This window comes from Apus apus, chromosome 3 (assembly GCF_020740795.1).
Source record: "Apus apus isolate bApuApu2 chromosome 3, bApuApu2.pri.cur, whole genome shotgun sequence".
Lineage (NCBI taxonomy): Eukaryota > Metazoa > Chordata > Aves > Apodiformes > Apodidae > Apus > Apus apus.
Window position 1 is genome coordinate 105,235,930 of NC_067284.1, and position 22,935 is coordinate 105,258,864.

Here is a 22,935-nt window from a genome sequence, read left to right on the forward strand (position 1 = left end):
CACTGCAAAAAAAAAAGAAAAAAACACTACCCCACCAAAGCCAAAGTTGGGGCTGTCAGTAGGAAAACTCTGTGTGGGTTTGAGAACCGTATCTCACTTTCTTACTACTTCACACAGTAGCTTATCTTGGACTTTATGTTCTGGAGACGGCTGCTGTAACTGCAAGTCTTATACCAGAGGCTGTTTTTATACGATGCTTTTGTACCAGTTTTTGAGGAGTATTGGTAAAGAGTCTGACTTTCTCTGTTTTCACAGCGACCAGCAACTTGTGAGTGTGGCTTGTGATCTCAGATGTGCTAATGGAAGTTGGGTCATGAGCTTTTCTGTCCCCTTGTGATCAGCAGTTTTCCCCTGCAAGCTTTTATGTAAAGCACAGAGCAGAGTTTCAGGAAGTTGAGAAAGGAATGAGGTGAAGCTGTGAGACACAAGGTATTTGAAAGTCTCAACTGCAAGTGACAGACAGCACATTATTCCAGGGATGTTCTTTGGAGCTAAATAATTACAAATAATTGTAAAATAAATCTAATTGGACAACCAACTCAATGTGCATCTTTAATTGCACAGCCACTAAAAGCAGTGCACACAGAGAGAATAAAAATGAGTATCTAGATCCCTTTAGTGTTAAAATAAGCATTCTTTTCCTTTAGTTTCTTGAGAAGGGTGCAACAGCTGCACCTGTATCAAAATGAAGAAATAATAAGTTTTATTTGTATTGCAAGCTGTTTTCTGATCTCAGACATGAGCAACCCACTGATAGCAGTTGAGCAGTTTAAAGAGAGAACAAGTGTTTGCACATATTATGTGCATGGACACAGTGTCAGTTTAAAAAAAGAATTTCTAGTAGTATCTTCCTATGTGGTTTTGTTCTCAGAGGGGGATAATTTGCTTGAGTTTTGTGTTGCATTATTTAATTACATGTATTTTAAAAATGCATCTGGTTTGCCAATTTATATGCAGAATACGCTGCTTTTGGATAGCTTTTTAGCTAAACACCCTTCCAGTGAAGCTCTTTTCATACCACTGGAGATGAGTCTTAAAATAGTCTATAAATCCTTTTCATTCAATTTTTGAAAAGGCTTTAAGTTGGAGGTAGCAAAGCACAGAAGTCTGGAGGCTCACGGTGTAATAGGGTGTAACTGTTTCAAGGGGAAGAGGAAGTGCTGGGGAAGGCGTAGCAGAATAATTAATATATTCCTGAGAAAGGGGATAATGGTAACTTTCCAATCAATCTTTACAAGCAAATATTAAAGGGAAAACAAGAAGGTGAAGAATTGCTGGGGAAAGCCACTGTAAAAACCAGTGACATCTCATCAGGCAATAAATGACTGAAGAAACAGCTCACTAAGAGTGTTTCTGAAGACGTGTTTTGGGGGGGGACGTTCAAATAAAGGACTGATGCTTTTGGTGGAAGTGCCATCAAATCAAACAAGAGAGTGTATTCCAGAGAGTATGTATGGAGTAGTTGAGAACTGATGTGGAAGAGGTCTGGGAACAAGCAATGGTGAAGAAGCATTGTCTTCTTTCTCCTGTCTGCTCTCCCCTTGTTTGGCTGCAGCAGGTGCTGGTGTGGCACCATCTGGAGCCAAGCATCATGCAGCCTGAGTCTCATCCAGACTACCCAGAGCAGAGCTGGGAGCCAGCTGGGAACAGCAAGTCTTTTTTCTGGGGAGAGATCAATTAGAAGAGAAGCATGTCCTCTTAGGGCTGCACCTGCCATGCAGGTGGATCTGAGCAGCCTGGATGTCTCTTCAGGATGACTTTGCTCAGGATAGCAGGGCTCGTTTTGGAGCTGTGGTCACATCCATGCCCATTTATCTTTTGGATATGAGTGTGTTATCCGTAGGATAATGGTGGAAGATCGTTTTCTTAACAGAGAAAGGTTTTGAAAGAACTGCTTCCTGCATCCATGATTTTGCCTTTGTATCCCAAGTGTTTTTAAATACTGATTATCATAAACACAAACAGAAGAACATCAATTTCTTCACAAAATGCCAGTCTGCCAGGATCTGCCAGTGCCGGCCACGTCTCTGGAAGCTGTTTTCACACCATGTTTACTCATGTGTCAAAGTGCAAGGCTGCAATTTCCCTGGATTTGCAGCTCATTAGGAACAGTCAGAAACACCCTGTAATCCTGTGTCATGCTGGACTCATTTCCTTGAGTTTTCAGGTCTGGACTGGGAATGCGAGTGTGATTGCAGGGAGGAGAGGCATCATCCTTGGGGGGGTGATTTCAGTGGAAAGACCATGCTGGCATCCCATCTTCTGCCTGACTGTGCAGCCCCAGCAGCTTGGCTACGTGCTGAGAGGAGCATCATGTTGTATTGGGTGAGGCTGAATTTTTTTTATTTCTCATGAAGTGAAGAATTGCTGGCTGAGCTCAAGGCTTGGATCTGTGCTTTTCAGTGTAGTTTTGGCTTTGGGAAGCAAATGCTGGCCAATAGGAACTGGATGAATTTCTGTCCTCTAAAAATGGGGAGGGTTTTCTCATGGTGAGGAGTTGAGAATGGCAGGAGGAAAAGTTCTGTGTGGGCAGGGCAGGACCTTGGGGCTGCTGAATATGATGCTTCACTTTCAGGAGGCAATTGATAGTCTTCAGAAAGCACTGCTGTAGTTGTCCTTGGGAAGGGCAGTCAGATAGATACGAGGTCTGGGCTGAGAGCCACAGGGATCCTGCCAGCTTTTGTGGAACATCTCAGCTTGCCCAGGAGCAGGTAGTGATAAAACACTGAGAAAATCGAGGGGAAAAAGAACTGTGGTCTTGGTCAGAATGGCATGATTCACATGAACATAATCTAGCTGGGAATGGGTAGAGGCCTGCAGAGATTTTTGATGGCATCTGTAGTTATGGCAACAGCTCCTTTGGTTTCTTCTGGGCAGCTGCCTTGGCAAAGAGCTTGGCTTCTTGCTGTGCAGCCAACATGCACATGCAGTACCTACCTTGGGACTGGCCTCTCTTGTCTTTTCAGCTCCCTGACATGTTAAATGGGGGAAAGATAAAACAGAGCATGAGAGAAATCAGGATCAAAGTCATCTTTAAGAGAGAGAACCTCAGGTATGTAATTTCCATATGGAGTCTCTCCCAGTGCCAAATTCCTGCTGTAGCCAGGGATGTTTATGTAGCTTCGTCTGACATTCCAAGCTTGTTGCTTGATTTCCAGCTGGTCAGTGCAAACCTGTTCTGACAGCTCCCTCCTGAAAAAAATACATGGCTTCAAGCATGCTGCTGTTTCCTGGGACCAGGCAAACTTGTCATCTTCCTTGTCTGTGTCTCTGGTTGCATCTGCAGAGAAGCAAGTGCCAGTCTGATCTAACACCTTGGTTGCGGAGGGAGCAAGGGGTGCAGACAGCCATGGGAAAAAAAGGGTGTGATTTATCCTGCTTTGGTGTACATGAATACACACACACACACACACAGCTCCTTCTAACGACTCTTGTAAATAATTTTCTGACTCGGCACTTGTATGCTGGTGCATAAAGGGAAGGGACCCTGGTGTATCTGATAGTCTGCGGGTCTTAAGGGCTGTTCTGGATAACTTTATTAATCCAAGGATGCCTGAATTGGTCCAAACTAGGGGTTGAAATTGATTACGGAATAGTTTCAGGTTGCTGTTCCTTGTTCCCCTCTGCTGGAGTTGGCCATCTCCCAGAGTCTGCTAACAGAGTCCCCTTTACTTCTATTAAGCCTAGTTTGGCTGAGTTTTAATTACATTCCTTACTATGCTGGCCAACAGTATGGTACAAGCCTGCAGATGCATGAGATAGCTGCTGCAGAAGTCCTGACTTCCTATGTGCTTCTAGCAGATAGAAAAAGCTGTCATCAAGGTGGACAGAAAGCAGCCTGCCCGACTTGAAACAAGGATGTGGATATGGGTGGGATGAAGACCATCAGCTCCCAGATGTGCGGGTCTTGGCTTCCTTGGTGGGTGGGGATATTGCTGGTTGTACCTTTAAGGCCAGGTCCAAATGGTAACACTGCTCACCCATAGTTTGGCAGATGCATTAGCCTGTTTCTTCATGGAGAAGATCTGAACTCCTACATGGTCCTCCACGCAGAGCAGAACAGCAGGGTCCTCATTGGAAACTTTGCCCCAAGTGAGGTCCTGGGGAGATCCTCCACCTGAGGTCAGTGCTGAAGCCATCAGGCTGAGCTGTGTTTTGCAGAGGGCTTTGCTCTGGTCTGGTGGATCAGTCTTTGGGACAACAGCAAAAGGTCACAGCCCCAGAGCCCCTGGCTAGGGCACTCCGCTGCAAAGCAGGGAACTTGCTCTACTGATTCTTATTAATAAGTGTTCAGAAACGGTGCCAAGAAAAGGGATTGACAGTGTTGTATATCTGCAGGACTGCATCAGCAGGAGCTCTCAGCTTTTTCCTTCAAAGAGAAGATTGAGGTCAACTCTTCGTGCAGAAGAGGCAGATGCATTTGGCTATGCCACTCTGCCTATGGTGCTATTTTTCCCTAGCACATTTAGGTTGAATTGGCTTGTATTTGGGAATGATGGAAACAGATCCTTTTCACAAGCACTTGTTCTTTGTCTCCCCAAATTATCCAGCCCTCCTAAGGGCATCCTTCTGTTTTTTTAATGATAAAGACCTGACATGAGCAATGAGGCTCCTGGTTTCTTGCAGAGTTTGCTCTTTGCCCAGAAATCAATCCAGTTCACCAAGCTGAACTTTCAAAACTTCTCTAAGGGCATTCTTCATGTTTTCATCATCAAATTATATGTGGCAATTTAAAGCTTAAGTGTAAAGCCTGGCTAGCAGGGAGGCTGCTGGACGACATTGATTTTGCTGCATTTTTGTATTTATGTATAAAAACATACTATAAAGTATTGGTTAGTGGTATTATTGCTGGGCAGACTACAGATTTATGCTCTGTTTTAGTTCTGCCGAATGTTTTTAAGATCCATTTGGCCAATGTAGCCATGAACACCAGGAGTAAATGGGCTTGCGTGGAGCTGTGGGGGTTTCTGCTCCTTGAGTCAAAAAACCCACATGGTGTAACTGAATCACCTCAGATTGATTTGTTGAAAGGAGCAGAGACTTCTGATGTGGTGTGTCAGGTGCTTGGAGGCATTTTAGGTCTTGCAGTTTGTCTGAAAACTTTGCAGACTCCTTAGGAGGTTCATGATATTGAGCTGGGAGCCATTTCGCTGGTGACAAAGTGCTTTACAAAAATTATTCCCAAGGAAAAGCCCAAAATATTGACAGCCAGAAATACGCAGTCTGGGATAGTTTTGAGTCTGGAGGGATGGGGTTTGTGTGCAGGTCCTGCTACTGATGCTCTGCTCAGTGTTCAGAGCCTTAATATTTGCTGTAAGGGAAGGTGTTTTTTTGGTAAATGCTCCTGTGTCTTTCTTGTAGCTCAGTGGCTGATTTTGTGTCCTCCTCACCATTTAAATCTCCTTGGGTAAGGTTAACTGCTGGCTCTATTTTGCTGGATTGCAGCACTTCAGGTTTGCTGAGGGAACATCTTTTGTTGGGACTTGGCTCGAGACTGTTGAGAAACAAGATTGTGGTGAAATCAGGCATTAAAATGATGGAAGAGCTGGAGAAACAGCGTGGGTGAGAGGCTGAGACCTCAATGTGTTTGGAAAAGAACAGAGAGGGTTTGGTTGTGGCACAGTACTTTTCTGGGGTGCACGAGGCCCACCAAAGAGCAGGGCTGGGAGTTGAAGGCAGGGAGTTGAAAGCAGATAATTCCTGAAGAGCAAGTTGTTAACATTTCGGAGTGAATATCTCAGAGAAAGGTGGATTCCCTCACTCTTGAAATCTTCATAGAATCATGAAAGGGTATGTGTTGGAAGGGACCTTAAAGATTGTCTAGTTCCAGACCCCTCCATTCTCTAATGGAGAAAGGATGCCTTTTTATTGGAGATGCTATCACCAGATCTGAGACAAGGTCCCTGTGAACTGGATCATGCATAAGGTTAATGTAGGTGACTTGAAAGTCCCTTTTGGCTTAACTTCCTGCTTTCAGCCCCACCAGCCATCTGCAGCTAGTTCTCCAGACAGCATTTAGTGTTTAACCAGTGCCATGAAGTTTGAACTCATGGCTTTGTAATTTGCTCCAACTTGTCAGAGCACTATTTTACGGTGCTGTGTGATGAGGATCTTCCAGAGGAAGGGTGGCTGCATCAAGTCTTCTGGTCTACCACGTAAGGATTATCAAGATAACCTCCCCTGGCCTGTAAAGTCCTGAATTTGGCAACATATAATGTGCCTCTTGTCTGTAAATATAGATCCATGGTCACCATAGTCTCTGCTGGCTTTCTCCACCCAGCCCCACGCATGGTGGAGGGAGATTAATTGGTTATTGCTGGAAGAATGCCTTGAGATACCTGCAGCTGAGGACATGGCACAGTAAGGTGTCATTCATCTGTATTTTAGGTGTGATGAAGTCATGAAAAATTGCTAAATCTCATTTAATGCCATGTGAGGGAGAGGAGTGGACTTTTTTTTTTTTAACTTTGCTGGTATAAAAGAACTTTACTGGTTCTTTTTTCACCCAGCCTAATAAGCTTCTGAGTACATTTGTGGCCATAATGACATTTCATGCCTGAGAAATCTAGAGGTTTTAGAGGCCTATTGAAATGTAAAAACTTCAGAAGAGAGAAATGTTTCAAGTCCTTGAATCAACTGCTCTTCCCATTCCCTCTAACCAGTTTTTACAATATTTGTTGCTTGGATTAAAGCAGAAAAGTTACCCAGAAATTCACTTTTATCTCTCTCAAGAGTTATACTTACTGTCTCACAACTCAATACCCTCATTTCCACAGCTTGGGGATGCCATGCATGTGGTCAAGATCAAAACCTGGTCTTGCCACAGGGGGTAGTGAAACCATCTCAGGGGGACAGAGAAACAGGAGGAAGGTTTTGAATCTCAGCCCCATTGTTGCCATATCAGGTCCATGCCTTCTTCCTTGGTGTAGTCACCCAGGAGAAAGTGCAGGGCTTTACAAAAGCCACTGAGTAATTGTCTGATGACAATTAGCTGCATCCTAAAAGTGCTGTAAATTGGGGTAGTTTCTTTGAAAACAAGGCGTCAAAGGCAGGAGTTGCTTCTAGCTTCTACTGGAGCTAATGTGAGAAATCGAACATGCTTATCAAGGCCTGGAGGCCCCTGGCTCCTTTGTATCATCCTCCTTCTCATTAGAGGAGAGTTTAATGCTGGTACAATAATCTCTCTGCCCTCTGGGGGGGTCCTCTGACATTTGAGGTAGGATCTGCTTCACTTCCTCAATTGACAGTAGTTGCATCATGTTATTGTTCAGCAAGTTACATGAAAACAAGTCAATCAATAAATTTGCTGGGTTTTTCCTTGGGATCTATCGATTTGCAGGCTGGTTAAATCTTAAATACTCCCAGATGAAAAGCAGGAGTACACCTATTTTCTGTGAAATGCTAAAGCTGAATACTGACACTTCCAGACCTGCAAAGCTTCAGTCTACAACTTGATGGAATGACCTGGAATGTGCCTGTTAACAAAACTTGTGTCCTGTCCAGATCTTTACGTTGCAAGAAGGTGGGCCTGAGTCCAAAGCTTATGTGAAAAATAACCCAGTTTGTTGGGTCGTTGGTCCTCTGGGATGAACATAACATCTCTGCCTCTCTCTTGGTTGTGAATAGCAGCCAAAGCTCAGACCTGGCCCTGGATTCTCTTTAGTCTTTTGCACAGTTCCTTTGAAAGTGGGTGACATAAGAACATATAGTTGCCCCAGGAGCTCTCTCTGGCAGCAGAAGAGCTTTAAAAGAGGCTTGACCACGAAAGCAGGACAGTGCTATGGGTAAAACCTCCATGCTGCTGTTTTCAGCTTTGGGGAGCAGGAATGAGTTGTCGTTTGCAGATGCAGTACCCAATCTTTCCCGAGAAGCTGAGATGAGGACCCAGCTTTCCTGTAGCCCCTTCAGGTACTGGAAGGTTGCTATAAAGTCTCCCCAGAGCCTTCTCTTCTCCAGGGTATCCTGAGGGCTCCAGAGCTCTCTGACTTCAGCCATCCAGCCAATTACTTACCCACGGAGTGGTTCATCTGTCAAATCCTTGTGTTGTCAGTTTGGAGACCAAGTTGTCGTGTGGGACAGTGTCAAACATCTTGCAGAAATCAAAGTAGATCATGTCAGTTGCTCTACCACCATCCACCATCTCTGTAGCCTTGTCATAGAAGGCCACCATCTGGTCAGGCATGACTTGCCCTTAGTGAAGTCATGTTGGCTGTCTCCAATCATCTCCTTATTTTCCATGTGCCTTTGCAGATTTTCCAGGAGGATCTGTTCCATGATCTTGCCAGGCACAGAGGTGAGACTGACCAGCCTGTAGTTCCCTGGCTCCTCCTTTTCCCCCTTTTTAAAAATAGGGGCTATGGTCCTTTTATTCCAATGGGCAGGAACCTCACCAGACCGCCCATGACCTCTCAAATATGATGGACAGAGGCTTAGCAACTGCATCTGCCAGCTCCCTCAGGACCTGTGGATGGACCCCATCAGGTCCCATAGACTTGTGCACCTTCACGTTCTTTAGATGGGCACAAACCTGTTCTTCTCCTACAGTGGGAGGTGCTTTGTTCTCCCAGTCCCTGCTTTCACCTGCTGTGGTCTTTGCAATGAGGCAGGAGAACTTTCCAGAGAAGACTTAATGCAAAGAAGTCATTGAGAACCTCAGCCTTCTCAATATCCTGCATAGCTATGAGGACCTACATTTTATCCCCACTATACAGAGAGGGTTTAATTTCTCTTTGTTTTCAGTCTGGGAACCACTCTTGGCTCCTCTCTATTCCTGCTTGACACATTCAGGGCATGCTCACATTGCATTGGGTTTGGTGATTCTTCTGCAGAGGTGGTTTTCTCAAAGCCTGTGTTGACCTCCTTGTGTGCAGTTCTTCCTTGGCCTCCTGGGCCAGTGCCTTAGGGCTGTACCGTTCCAGACCTCCTGGATTTTTGATTCCTGTCTTACCAGCTGCCTCACCCACATCAGCGCATGCAATTGCCTCTCTCCTGCTTCCCTCTTCATCGCCTATTCCCACCATGATTCCTGCAACCTCTCTTTTCCAGCAGTTCCCAGATAGGGAAGATATCCCTGGGAGCATCTGCTGGTACAAATGCCGCGTTGATTTTTTTCTCCACCTCAGGAAGGGAGAGAAGGAAAAAATTCCTGCACCAGCATTGCCTGTCTCTGTTTTTGCCTTCTCCTACAGGCACTAATTGCATCGCAGCCCCATAGCTCAGCCCTGGCCCTTCTCCACCATGGCTTAGAGCTGCATAATTTGTTCACCTCCCAGCAATAAATTGTTCATGCTTTTGATGAATCTTCAGTGAAATATTTCAATGCTTTCTTGTCAAATGTTCCCTTCCCCCTCCTCCCCATGGCAGCTATTGACAGATGAAAGCACTAACTCTGACTTTACATGGGAATTTAATCATACCAGCTGTCACGCTGATCCTCAATACAAATATTTTCCACTCTTAATGGTTTGAGTGTGGGCTTTTTTTATGCGATCAACTGTAATCTTATTTAATGGAGTTTTATTGCTGTGACGCTTATTCTTTTAACCAAGCTGGACTTTATTTTTGAATTAAGAGATATTGTTCATTAGAAAGCGAGAGAAAGGACTGGAGATTAAATGGCATGGGAATCCCAGGGTGAACTGAGTGACTATAGATTAGCCGGAGCAGGCAAAAACCAAGGGAGAGAAAGGGTCTAGCATTGAAGGGATAGTCAAGAAGAGGGAGAAATTCACTCTTATCTTATGTGTATACAGCTGGTACCAGGGATATTGCACAGTGGGGTGGCTGGAAGTTTTGAGAGAGGGAGATGTTGCAAACAAGTTGTGTCCAAGGCAGAAATCATGGGTGGCTGCAGAAACAATTCAGTTCAAACTGGTGCTGGAGAAATGCTCCAAAGGCCATTTCTTCAGTGGCCAGAGGAGGGACCAGCCATGGCTGCTGTGTTTCTCTCTCTTCAGGGCCACAGAGATGATCTGAGGGTTGGAGCACCTCTGTTCTGGAGAAAGGCTGTGACAGTTGGAGTTGTTGAACCTCGAGAAGAGAGGCTTTGGGGAGACCTCAGAGCACCTTCCAGTACCTGAAAGGGCTACAGGAAAGCTGGGGAGGGACTTTTGACAAGTCTTTTTTGACAAGACTTTTTGACATCACTCCCAGGGAGTGACGGGACAAGGGGGAATGGTTTCACACGGCAAGAGGGAAGACTGAGATGAGATCTTAGGAAGAAATTCTTGCTGTGAGGCCCAGGTTGCCCAGAGCAGCTGTGGCTGCCCCATCCCTGGCAGTGTTGAAGGCCAGGTTGGATGGGGCTTGGAGCAACCTGGTCTAGTGGGAGGTGTCCCTGCCCAAGGCAGGGGGTTGAGACTAGGTGATCTTTAAGGTCCTTTCCCACACAAACCAGTCTGGGATTCCATGGTAATTGCAGAGCTGCCCTCCTGCACACAAGAGGGCAGGTGAATGCCAGCACAGCTGTTAGATTTGGTATCTGGCATCATGGGGCTTGGGTTTGGGCAGGAGGCAGCAGGTAGAAGGGTTGGCAGCTGGAGCTGCTGGGTTGAGCCGATGCTTTTTTGCTTAGAAAGTGTTTTCCTATGGCAGGGGCTCTGAAGCAAGGCCGAAATGCCAGGCTGCTGGAGCCTGCAGTCCTGGCCCCTAAATCTCTGTGCCTGTGCAGCCACCATAACTGCTGCGTGTTTCTCTCTCAGGTTGTCCGCACAGAGAAAAACAGCCTGAACAACCGGTTCCTGCCATGGGATGAGATTGAGACAGAGGCCATCCTGTCCATCGATGACGATGCTCACCTGCGCCACGACGAGATCATGTTTGGGTTCCGGTGAGTAGCTCTTGCACACGTGGCCTCTGGCCCCAAACTGAAGTCAGATGCAGCGTGGCCTCGTAGGTAAAGCTGGGACCAGAACTAGGAGTAGCACATCCCTTCCCACAGCTTTTCAGCTCAACTTCCTGAAGGATTAATATGTGTTTAATGAGTGCAGGTGGGTGGGCTGATTTCAGGTTGTCCAGGCAACCCTGATTCTCGTGCTTCTTAACCTCAACTCTTCAGCTTTTGCTATGCTGATGATGTTCCCTTAAAGGTTTTGGGCGGTGGTTACTTCCTAGGGTGGAAGCCAACTGGAAGACAAATCCAAGAGGCTGTTGCTCTCCATCCTTCACCTGCCGCTGACAAAGCCAGGACATTTGCAGCTGCTGCAGGATGTGATGCTGGCGTGCTCGTGGCGGGCTGCCATCCTCTTTGCTTGGTGTGACATTGGGATGTGACAGCTTTTTTGGCACTTCTTTTCTGCAGAGGGTGGAAAAGGCAGATGTTGCACAAAGGCTGGTGATGCTCGCTCTCCCTCCCACCCCCCTTCTGTTCCAGCCTCTATATTTCCCCTTGTTTTTGCCCTGGCAAAAAGCTTCCTGATTTTGTAGGCTCCTGCTGTGAGAAGTTTCTGCAGGCTGCTCCTGCAGTTCGTACAGCGAAACCTCGCTGACTGCCAAAGGCACCGAGGAGGGAGGATGGCAGGAGGAGACAGCGCTGGAGCTCGTTTGGCCGTGGTTCGTCAGCTGGCCGGGCTGGGAGCGGGGGCTGTGGTTGCTCATCCAGGAGCACCCAGCAGCTGGCTGAGGGGTGGGAGGCAGGGACCAGCTCCCTGCTCTCACCGAAACGTGTGGGCTCGTGTTTGGGAGGAAGATTAAAAGGCACAAAATGCCTGGAAACATAACAAGGTCTCTCCGAGGGATGAGAAACGAGCTGTTGAAGTGATTGAAGCAGAGGAGTAGGCAGCAGGACTCCTGGCTTCCCTTCCATGCCCTGTTCCAGGCTCTTCATCGGAACCTGCCCGTTTTCTCCCCCTCTTTGGTCTCGGATTCCCTTTGTTCATCCACAGCGCCTGGCTGAGGCTTTACCAATTAGCCCTGGGGAGCATCAAATAAAAATTACAAGTGCCATGTATTATTCTCCCTCATATCCCTGCTTATAAACACCTTGTTCACACAAAGCCTCCCTGTGCTAATGCAGCCAGGGAAGAGACGCTGTCTTGGCAACTGAGTGAACCACTGCCCATAACAACTATGTTTTGTCAAAACTTTTTTTCAAGCTGTAATTCCTGGGGCCAAAAGCCTCTTTTTTTCCTGTTTGCTGCTCAGCTCAGGAGCAAGCTGGAGGCGGGTGCCCGGAGCAAACCTCTCTGAGAAGCACTCCCTAAATGATTCTGTGGAGAAATCCTTATTTTTGTGGCTGAGCTGGGAAGGAAAAAGTGTCACGTTCCTAGAAAAGTGAGATGTGGGAGAAGTGAAAGGGAATGAGTAGTTTCAACTCTGGCTTTTTGAAACAGTTGCACTGGATTGACAGACTGCAGCAAACAAGGGCTTGCAGGGAGGATGGTGCCAAGGAGGCTGCTGGCGGTGTTAATTACTCAGTTTTCATTACCAGGTTATTTCAGAGTTTGATTAATTGGAGCAGAGAATGGAACAATAAACATGTCTTTGCTCCTGGCTGTGTCAGTAAGTGGAATGAAAGCTCAGGACTGTTGGAAACTGTCTCTTCAGCAGCCTGTGATGGCCCCTGCAGCCATCGCTCCCGTAGTTTGCAGGAATGGGAGTTGTGGTAGGAACTTGTATCCACACAAGGAAAAAAAAAAAACAAAAAAGGCCACTTTCTGCCCTGTTTTGTACCTGTGAAGAAGGGAGAATTCTTCTGTGGCCAACAGGCTCCTGCTCAGGACTTGTTTCTTGTAGTCTGGGTTTGGAGTTGCAGCTTGGACACTAACTCTCAGGGAGGTGGGACTGGATGATCTTAAGGAAGTCTGCACCCCTGCTGGATTTATTTCCCAGGTTAAGCACTGGGGACTGATGTTTTTCTTAATTATTCCTGCCAGTGTTGCAGCTATCCTGTGGGATTTCTCTTGAATCCCACAGGATTCACTCTCTGAGTGAGCTTCAGATGAGAGCAGAATATAAAGTGAGCCCACACTCTTACATGTGAACCTTGGGATTTAATTCCCTGTGACTATGAGCGTTATGGTGAAGGATGTGCTTATGGTCCCAGAGGTTTTTTCCATATCAACAGGGCCTGGGAAGCTGCTGGGTGCTAGTTTGGCATGGAAAGCTGGCAGTTCGGCACTGAGTGATCTTCTGTCTGCAGACAGCAGGGTCTTCAGTATCTCAGCAGCTTTCTTAACAGAGCTTGATGTTATCTCGACTTGACAGAGGAGGAAGCTGAACTTTTGTAGATGGAAAGTCCTAAGGATCTCGGGGAAGAGCCTGGGCAATGCTGAGATGTGCTAGGTTCCTCCCAGGATGGGCTCTGGTTGCTCTGGAATTTTTGTAGTGGAAAAGAAGAGAGAAGCAGCACTGGTGTATGTGTCATGCAGTGATGCCCTTTCATGGGCTGTGGGGAGCTGGTGGCAGAGAAGTTTCCCATCTCATTGCCTTTCCCTACCTCTTTCTCTGCCTTTGCATCCGAGGTCTTTAAGTTTTTCATTCTCTGTGTAATTCAGAAACTAATTTTGGGCCACTGGGTTTTTTATTAGTTTTCTTTTAAACTTCCAGAACAGCCATTATGAGTTTTAAAAATCCTTTATTTATGGGTTAGGAGCACTTTCCCTGGGAAGAAACAACTCAAACTTGCCTCTAGGAGAGGACCAAGGTGAGAAGTTCAGCTTTGTACCAAGCCATACTGGTCTGTGCTCACAGCCCATGCTTGGCAGGGCTGGCCAAGCGACGCTTCAGCTCCCACCCAACAGCTTCTAGCCTTTAACAAGAGAAGGTCAAGAAATTCTGCCTGTCCATCAAAGTCAGGACTTCTGCATTCAGCTCTTTCCTGCACTACAGCAGGAAGGAAATCAGAGTTATCTCAGGGTGAGACCTTGTTTATCTCTCACTCAGGCAGGTGTGACGGCCAGTCAGTCCCTCCAGCCGATCAAGGAGCTTTGGTGCAATTAAACAGACTTTAAAGCAAAGTAAAGCAAAATAATTGCACATTATAACAATGTTGATCCTTTTTGCCCAAACTACAAAGTGTGTTGGCCGTTCTTTGGATGAGCACTTGCCAAACTTTTTGATGTCTAGGCATCTCCATCATTTGCAAGCCCCCTTGAGAGCCAGTCCATGGGCATCGGGGGTGTACTCGGGGGTGTACTGTTCTCATCCAAAACCCTGCTCCTCTCTGGATGGGCTTCCTTGGGTTTGTGTCTCACTGAAAAGTTTTGTCTTTGCAGAGTCTGGAGAGAGGCAAGGGACCGCATTGTTGGCTTCCCGGGGCGCTACCACGCGTGGGACATCCCCCATCAGTCCTGGCTCTACAACTCCAACTATTCTTGCGAGCTCTCCATGGTTCTCACTGGTGCTGCCTTCTTCCACAAGGTGAGATGTTATGGCCACAAAGCCCTGAGCTTTCCCTTCTCACAGGTGTTTTATGTTATTGGGGTTGTGGGGTTTTTTTTAAAGAGCAGATTTTGGATCTCACCTTTTCCCTTGCTTCTTCCAAACTGAAACACAGCCAGCAGCTGGTCTGTGTCACAGCCAGCAAGCTCCTTGAGGAGCAACTTGTGTTTTTGCCACACGAGAAGCACTGTGGCACTGAAGCAGGTGGATGGAGTGTGAAGCTGAGCCCATTTCATTTAATCATAGAATCATTAAGGCTGGAAAAGATCTCTAAGATCATGAAGTCCAACCATCAGCCCAGCACCACCATGCCAACTAAACCATGGCCTGAAGTGACGTTTACATGTTCTTTGAACACCTTCAGGGATGGTGACTGTCCTACTTCCCTGGGCAGCCTATTCCAGTGTTTGACCACTCTTTCAGTAAAGAAATAATTCCCAATATCCAATCTAAACCTCCCCTGGCACAACTTGAGGCCATTTCTCCTCATCCTGTCACCGATTACTTGGGGGAAGAGACTAACCCCCACCTCACTCCAACCTCCTTTCAGGCAGTTGTAGAGAGCAAGAAGATTTCCCCTCAGCCTCCTCTCTGGATTAAACAGTCCCAATTCCCTCATCTGCTCCTTGTAAGACTTGTGCTCCAGACCCTTCCCCAGGTTCACCATTTCAGCGATGCTCTCAGTCATGGCCACATGTAGCACCTTTACTCTTACAGACTCAAGGCGTTGCAAAGGGTGGTCTTTGGGGAAGTCACAGGTTTCCATGGCTGTGTGGTGGCAGGGGCTGGCTGGGAGGTGGCTGGTGTATGTTGGAAGGGAGCGGTGCAGAAAGTGGCTCCTTAACATGCGTGGGAGAGACAACAGCAGGGAAACAGTCCTTGAGAAAAGGGTGGGATATTTTCTGGATGTCTTGAGTCATCATTATCACACTGGGAGGGTTATCCATTAGCTACTGCTGCCATGTGGACTGCAGCAACAAAGACAAAAAGATCTGAGGGGGGTGAAAACATTGTTCATCGATTTCTGAGGTTACAGGAGCCCTGGGACTTGATCAGGATCGTGGCTGTGGGGTAGATTTGCTGCTGCTCTGCAGATCTCCTTGGTGCAGCATTAACTCTGTTATATGGAGTCCCTCGTTGAGCTCCAAGTCAGACATGTCCCAGCGAAGTGGTCTTGATGCCTGCAGTTCCACCACTGCCCCAGGCCTGATACAGATGGTGGGTGCTTGCTGCTGCTCAGGACTACCTTGAACAACGTTGTGCCTTTTTATTCTTGCCAGTACTACGCCTACCTGTACTCCTACGTGATGCCACAAGCCATCCGTGACATGGTGGATGAGTACATCAACTGTGAGGACATTGCCATGAACTTCTTGGTCTCTCACCTGACAAGAAAACCTCCCATAAAGGTAAAATGTGGGGTGGAAGCTTGTGCTGGGCTCTGTGTTTCCAGTGCTGGTTTGTTCAATGTCTTTGAAAGGCAAGCGGTCTCTGAGGAGGCTTCTCTGCTCCAGGGGAAATACGTGCTGTCCTTACCAAATTCTGACTGCATCACATCTCTGAAGCACCACAGGTGTGACGTGCTCAAGGCTGTTACCATGTCCCTGCTCCAGCCTTGAGGACATCTGGTGCATGGTCAGAAAGGCATGAAAACTCAGCACAGCCCTTTGAAGCAGCCAGATCCTCACCATGGCAAGCGGATGAAGTGGGGTTCGACTTAAGCTGCAGCTCAGACCAAAATGTTTCCTGGGTCAGCAAAGGCTCTTCTGAGAAGCTGATCCCAAACAGATACATTTCGTAGAATCCCAGACAGGTTTAGGTTGGAAGGGACCTTAAAGACCATCTCATTCCACTTGCCCTTCTGTGAGCAGGGACACCTTCTGTTAGACCAAGTTGCTCCAAGCCCCATCCAACCTGGCCTCCAGCCCCTCTGATCACCTTTGAGGCTTCCTCTGGATTTGCTCCAACAGCTCCATGAAATTTCCTTCTTTTTGTAACATACAGCAATGTAGGAATGATTTCTTGCTGATTTTGTGTAGCTTCCCAGAGATGTTTAGGCTCACCTGCACATGGAGGGCTGTTGGACCAAACACTGCAGCCCAGCTGAAATTTCCCCGCCCTGTGAAAACAAATGAGTGTCACAATTTTGAGCATGAATTTTGGATGCAGATCATTCTGCTGTGTGTCACTGCTGGCAAACTGCTCTTTACAGCCCTGCATATGTCTCACTGTCACAGGCCACCTGCCTTGGAGATGGGTTTTGGCCATGAATATGATGGGTGGGTTTTTCTGTGTGGTTTTCTTCCCATCTGGAGCTACTGTGAAGTGGAGGTTGTAGAGTTTGGTGCAGCTGAGAGGACAAGCAGACCAAAACCAAAGGGCACTGTATTGTGGTGTCTGATTCAAGACAGACAAGGAGGCCCTTTAATCAATGGCTGGCCCATCAGCACCTCCTGAAAACTGGAGCCCCCTCCAAAGATCTTGTTCTGGGATCCTAAAACAAGGGACACAATGGATTATTAATTCTTCTGAGGCATATGTGACCAGCAGGTCGAGACAGGTCATTCTCCCCCTCTGCTCCACTCTGGTGAGACTTCCCTGCAGTGCTGGGGCCAGTTCTGGTGTCCCTAACACAAGAAAGACATGAAGCTGTTGGAGCAAGTCCAGAGGAGGCCACAGAGATGATGCAAGGCCTGGAGCAGCTCTGCTCTGGAGACAGGATGGGAGAGTTTGGGTTGTTCAGCCTAGAGAAGAGAAGGCTCCAGGGGAACCTTAGAGCACCTTCCAGGACTTGAAGGGGCTACAGGGAAGCTGGGGAGGGGCTTTTGACAAGGGCATAGAGTGATGGAGTGAGGGGGAACAGTTTCAAGCTGCAAAGAGAGGAGATTGAGATGAGATCTGAGGAAGAAATTCTTTGCTGTGAGGGTGGTGAGACACTGGCCCAAGGTTGCCCAGAGCAGCTGTGGCTGCCCCATCCCTGGCAGTGTTGAAGGTCAGGTTGGATGGGGCTTGGAGCAACCTGGTCTGGTGGGAGGTGTCCCTGCCCCTGATGGGGGGTTGGGACTAGATGATCTCAAGCTCCCTTCCAACCCAAACCAGCCCGGGATTCTGTGTCATGAAGGACGTGAAGCTGAGTCCGTCTGTGCAGTGCCTTGGGTGCAGACAGGGTGTCCCCCTGGCCGGCATGTTCTGTGTGCCCTGGCAGTGACCACCTCTGTACCTCCTTGCAGGTGACCTCCCGCTGGACTTTCCGCTGCCCTGGGTGCCCCCAGGCACTTTCGCATGACGACTCTCACTTCCACGAACGACACAAGTGCATCAACTTCTTCGTCAAGGTGTATGGGTACATGCCCCTCCTGTACACCCAGTTCCGCGTGGACTCGGTCCTCTTCAAGACCCGCCTGCCCCACGACAAGACAAAATGCTTCAAGTTCATCTAGAAGCGGGAGCAGCCGGGCGCCCTCGGCTCTCCGAACTTAAGCCAGAGGCAGGTGAGGGCGGAGGGTGGTTTCTTGGCAGGGCTGTGAGTGCAAAAAGCCTTTTGCTGTTGATTCCGGCCTCCCTGCCACGGGGCAAAATCTGGGATTTGGATGGGAACGTTTCCCCCTCCCTTCCCGCTCTCCCCACAGCGACTCAACTGAGCGACAGGGAACAGGTTCTCATGGCTTCTGTAAGGACACTCCCTAGGATCGTACACTGAGGAATGGCACGTTGGCTAGTGGCTCTGCCCCTTCGCTAGCCAAGGGCAAACTTTCTTTTTAATTATAATTATTGTTATTTAAAATGAAAGTGTTTTAGATTTGCTGCGTGAGGCTTTTTGTTTTTTTCCTCTGTTCTTTTTTACCCACCCACCCAATCCCCTTTTCTTCTCTGGACCTGTCTGCCCACTCGTGGGGGTCTGCAGCAAGGCCAGGTTGGAGCTGTTGGACTGCAGGGAGGTTATTCCCAGCATGAAAGCAGCTCTGCTCACTGCTGATGTCCCCATCCATTCTCCTGCAGGGCAGCCCTTCTCCTCCCCTTCCACACACCATGGCCCGGCTCATCTTGGCCTGTGGCTCCTACTGAGGACTTCAGGTGTCATCCATCTTCGCTCTGCTCTGCTCACCACCCCGAACCCTGTCCTCAGAGAGGGGTGAGCAGGGAAGAGGTTGGACCTGGGGGGTCCTTCTCCCTCTCCCAGCACTGCACCAGATCTGTACCACAGCCACGGGGGGTGTTCAGCTGCTGCAGTCTTAATCCTGGTGTCTTTTTTCCACCCTATGCAGCACATGGCAGGTGCTGCTAAACCTCCAGAGATGGGGGCTCAGGAATGATCCATCTGCAGCACAGCCAGGGCTGGCAGTGCCCCAGGCTTGTGCGTTCAAGCTGGCTGCCTCTGCTGCAGTTTTCCTCCTGGAGAGCTGCTCCAGGAGCACCCCAAGATTGGCATTTGCTGAGAAAATAAACCTCATTCCCAAAAGCATCCAAACATGGAGGCAGTTGTTGAGAGCCAGCTCTTCCCAGTGCCCATTCCCTGCTGAGAAGCAGGCAGTTGTTCAGCTGTCAGTGCCAGCGTGACAGGCATCAGGGTATCGGGACCTTGAGATCACTTCCTATTTTGAGAGTGGAGGAAGGAGAGGAACTAACCCTGAATCCGTGCACAGCCAAGCAGAGCCAAAGTGAAGCACCAGCCCAGCCTGCACGCGCCGGAGCTGGGGCTGCTCCATGGGCATGAGTCCCTGCTCCACCCTCCATCCCCAAGCGAAATGTGCCCACCTCCGGTTTGCCTTAACCCCCCATCCTGTCCGCATTCGTGCCCTGGCTTTGGGCTGCATTGGAAGGTTAATTCCACCAAGAGCTTTCCTTCACATGAAGTGGGAAACGCCAGTGGGATCGTGTTCATGGGGCTGTTTTTGGAGCTGGATTCTCTCCCACCAAAGCAAAATGCTGTTACCTCCTGTGATCACCTGACCTGTTCTGTTTTGATCCTGGCCTGACAGGAGGAAAGGACACAGGCTGCCCTCTCTTGTGTGATATTCTCCCTTAAAGTGTCCCAGATGTGTAAGGGCAGCCTGGAGAAGCTCTTGCTGGATAGACAGGAAGGTGAAACCTGTGTGATTCATCTCAGTGTCCCTGGCGTTTCTGGTCTGACTGTGGCAGGATGCAGCTCAGCAGCCCAGCGCCCTGCGGTGGAAGGATGTTACCACCTGGTTGTGTCTCTGGTGAGTCCCACAAGAGGCGTAAGGATGGTCCCTCAGCAGCTGCTGAGCTCACTCAAAAGTTCAGGCCTCTCCACTCTTCTCTCCTGCAGCCTGCACCTCATTTTGGGGCACAGAGTGGCTTCTCCAGCCATGTTTCAGCCATTTTCCATGTCAGCCCCACAGCTGGGGGTCACTTGCTCTGTAGGAAGGGGCAGCCCGTCCTTGGCAGAGCCGATGGCTCATGCCTTCACCAGCACTACAGACGGCAGCAAAATACGGATCTAGGTATCTTTTTCTCTCCGTATGGTTTTTATTTTTCCTATCCACTCCCTTTTTGGTTTAACAGGTGCTCCAAGTAGAGCACTTGAGGGCTCACAGCCTCGTTAAAAACGCGAATGGAGATTCCTGCAAGGCCCTGGAAGGATGTTTTCTGCCCATGCTCAGAATGGAAACACAGCACTTGGCGGCAGCTGCACCAGCTTCAGCATCCGTGAGGGGCCCGACGCTCTTCTGCTGCTGGCTTTAGTTCTCCCCTTGTTAATAGGAGGTTCATTAGCAGCAATGAAGTTGCTCACGTACAGCACAGGTTCCTGGTGTCAGCCAAGGGAGAAGGCAGCTCTGCCTTTCCCACCCCTCTGCCTGCACAGCAAGAGTGAGAAGGCAGCGAGGATGGATGCAGGCGTGGATTGCACTTTATATAAATAGACACTTCTCAGCAACTTATTTTCAAAAACCTTATGGGAAATTTTATTATTCTGGTGAGAGACTGTCACAGAGGGAGCTTGGGAAATGGGGACGTGATGTGAAGCGTTTGTGTCTCCGTTTGTGTTGGGGGAGTTGGGGTTTGCTGAACCTTGTTGCTTGGCTGCAGTCGGAGCTGGTGCTGAGCCCAAGGTTGGGGGTTTCCTCTTTCAGCTGGTATGTTTCAGTTCAAGGCCAGTAGAGGTGGAGAGATGAGCAGTGGAAATCCAACTTGTTCTTCCTCCCAGGCTCTTAGCACTCTCACCTCTTGCCCAGAGTGTTGGTGTTTTTGGAGGATCCCCGGTGCTGCCATAGCCAGGGGTCAAGCTTGGAGTGTCATGGTTGAGCTGTGTGATGGGGGATCCCTGCACACATCATGGGATGGTTTCCTCCTTGCTGAGACCCTCTGAAGGGGAAGGATTTGGGGGTGAAGATGTGAACAGGCGCTGGGAGCTGCTGGTGGCAGCAGCTCAGGGGGCACATGCTGGACAGCAGCAGTATTGGGAGAGATGGGGTGCCATGAGAAAAAGAAATGCCAGCGAAAACATCTCCTTCCCACCCCTTGCAGGGCTGGTGCTGTCCCTCCCTGTCCTGTGCTGCTGTGGCTCTTTGCCCAGGCTGCCTGAACAGACACTAAAACCCTCTGGAGTACAGACCTGTGATTCACTCTCTGACTTTCTGCTCCTGAGGCATCTGAGGTTCTGAGCTGTCCTTAGGCTTCCCTGCACCGTCAGGGAGGACAGGGGCATTTCTGGAGAGTGGTCCAGCCCCGTGCCACCATCCCAGTCATCTTCCTTCACTACCTGTTGCTCTCCCATGACTTTCAGGGGGTCCCAGTGTCACTCCAAAGCTCAGGTTAGGTTGTACAATTTGTCCCAGCTCCAGCACAGAGCAGCCTGGGGCGCACGGTCTCCACCACCCCAGCCCTGAGGAAGCTCTCTTCAGCAGCTGCACCTTTCCCAAGGGAAAGGTTTTTCCCCCTTTCCTGTTTCTGCTGCTTCACCCAGAAGCAGGGGTTGCAGCCGGTGGGTGCTGGGTGCAGAGCGAGTTCCTTCTCACCTTGGCTGTAAATAGCATTGTCTGCAGTGACACAGACCCCCCTGGAACCCCACTGGTGCCACACAGCACAGCCCCTGCCCCCTGCCCCATGGCTGTGCTGACTGCTCCGGGAGCACCAGGTTTAAAAAAAACAAAGGAAAAAAACTGAGAGAAAAGAATCACTCCTTCAACACGAGCACAATGTTGAGTTTTTTTGTAAAAGGATCCAATAAATGGAGAGTTGAACTTGAGAGTGTCTCTGTGCCTGCTTGGCCTTGGAATGGAAGGGAGGGTTTGGGACCAGGAGTGCGCTCAAAGCTGCAGTGCTGCTCTGTGGCCCCAGGGCAACTTGAAAACAGGCATCTCCCCAGGCTTATGTTTCCCAAGGGAGCAGGAGCAATGAGCAGGTGGGCTGGTCTGGAATGGTGGAGATTCCTCAGCGATAGCAGGGTCTGATGCTAAAACCAGTTGTACTTGTTGGCTCCCCTTCCACTCTGAGCTAGAAATCCCACAGCAGTTCCTGCATGTTGGGAGCTTTCCTCTTCCTTCCTTTCTCCTGCTTTCCTCTTGAGCTTTCTCCATGATTGCTTGTTCACCTCTGTGTCACCTGCCCTTGCTGCTTTCCCCTGAGAATTGTGCTCTTTATTTTCCATACTGCCTTGAGATACAGACTTTTCCCTACTGGCAGCATTTGTGCTTGGTTTTATTTCCAGGAGAAGTTTCAGGGAAAAATACCAAAGGATTTTGATCCAGAAGGCAGGAGGTGGGTGCTCTGCTCACAACCTGTCTCCCAAATGCCTGGGATCTCTCTCCAGAACATTGCTGGAAGGCAGGGATGTCCCTCACGGCATTAGAGTGCAGAAAACCCCGCTCAAAGGCCTGGGCCTGGCTGCAGGGGTGGGATGCCATGGTGAGGGTCCAGCTCCCCAACACGCTCAGCAGCACCTCGAGCACTGGCTCAACAGCAGCAGATTTGCTTGAGGGGCTTTTCTGGTCCTTACACAGCAGAAAAATTATGTTAAAGGAAATAATTTTTACAGCTGGAACTGATACAACCTTTGTGAGATGAGCCACTGCATCACAGTCCTGTTTGGTTTGGGGTTTTTTTACCTATAGGAGGGGAACAGACACTGGGGAAGAGGAGGAGGGGATAAATCCCCCTGATAATTCATTCCCCTCTCCCAGGAGAGAGGGCAGGGAGAAGTACTTTACACTGTACACTAACAAGTGCCCTCCATGTTCCCTTTCAGATGACACACTCCTTAATAAAAAGCAGTTTCACTGAAATTGGTCCCTATGCTTCTGTTCTGCCCATCAATGCCATAAAATCAACCAGCTCCTGCCAAAGCTCAGGCAAAGGCCCTGCAGCCACTGGTGCTAACACCTGAACCCTCCCCTGGACCCGCGTTAAGCCCCTGCCACACTGAGACAGGCAGGAAAGAGAAATTACTGGTTTGGGTTTTTTTTTTCCCCCAATGCAGCAGAACACTGCTGCAGGGCTGGACACCAGTGACGTCGCAAAGCCAAGGTCACACACATCATTTCCAGGTTAATTAGGTGAGGGTGTTTCAAACCATGAGCCAGGGAAGCAAACACA

The 22,935-nt window shown here is 48.8% G+C and overlaps 1 protein-coding gene across 7 annotated transcripts in view; it reads left to right on the plus strand.

The window, feature by feature from the left end:
- Positions 1-18,183, plus strand: part of EXTL3 (exostosin like glycosyltransferase 3) — a 132,562-nt gene extending 114,379 nt beyond the window's left edge. For all 7 annotated transcript variants that reach the window (XM_051614333.1, XM_051614339.1, XM_051614335.1 and 4 more), the window contains 4 exons: positions 10,701-10,828; positions 14,214-14,358; positions 15,660-15,788; positions 17,610-18,183. In XM_051614333.1, coding sequence (XP_051470293.1) covers positions 10,701-10,828; positions 14,214-14,358; positions 15,660-15,788; positions 17,610-17,819 — 612 coding nt within the window. In that variant the 3' untranslated portion in view covers positions 17,820-18,183. The remainder of the gene's footprint in view (positions 1-10,700; positions 10,829-14,213; positions 14,359-15,659; positions 15,789-17,609) is intronic.
- The last annotated feature ends 4,752 nt before the right edge of the window (positions 18,184-22,935 follow it).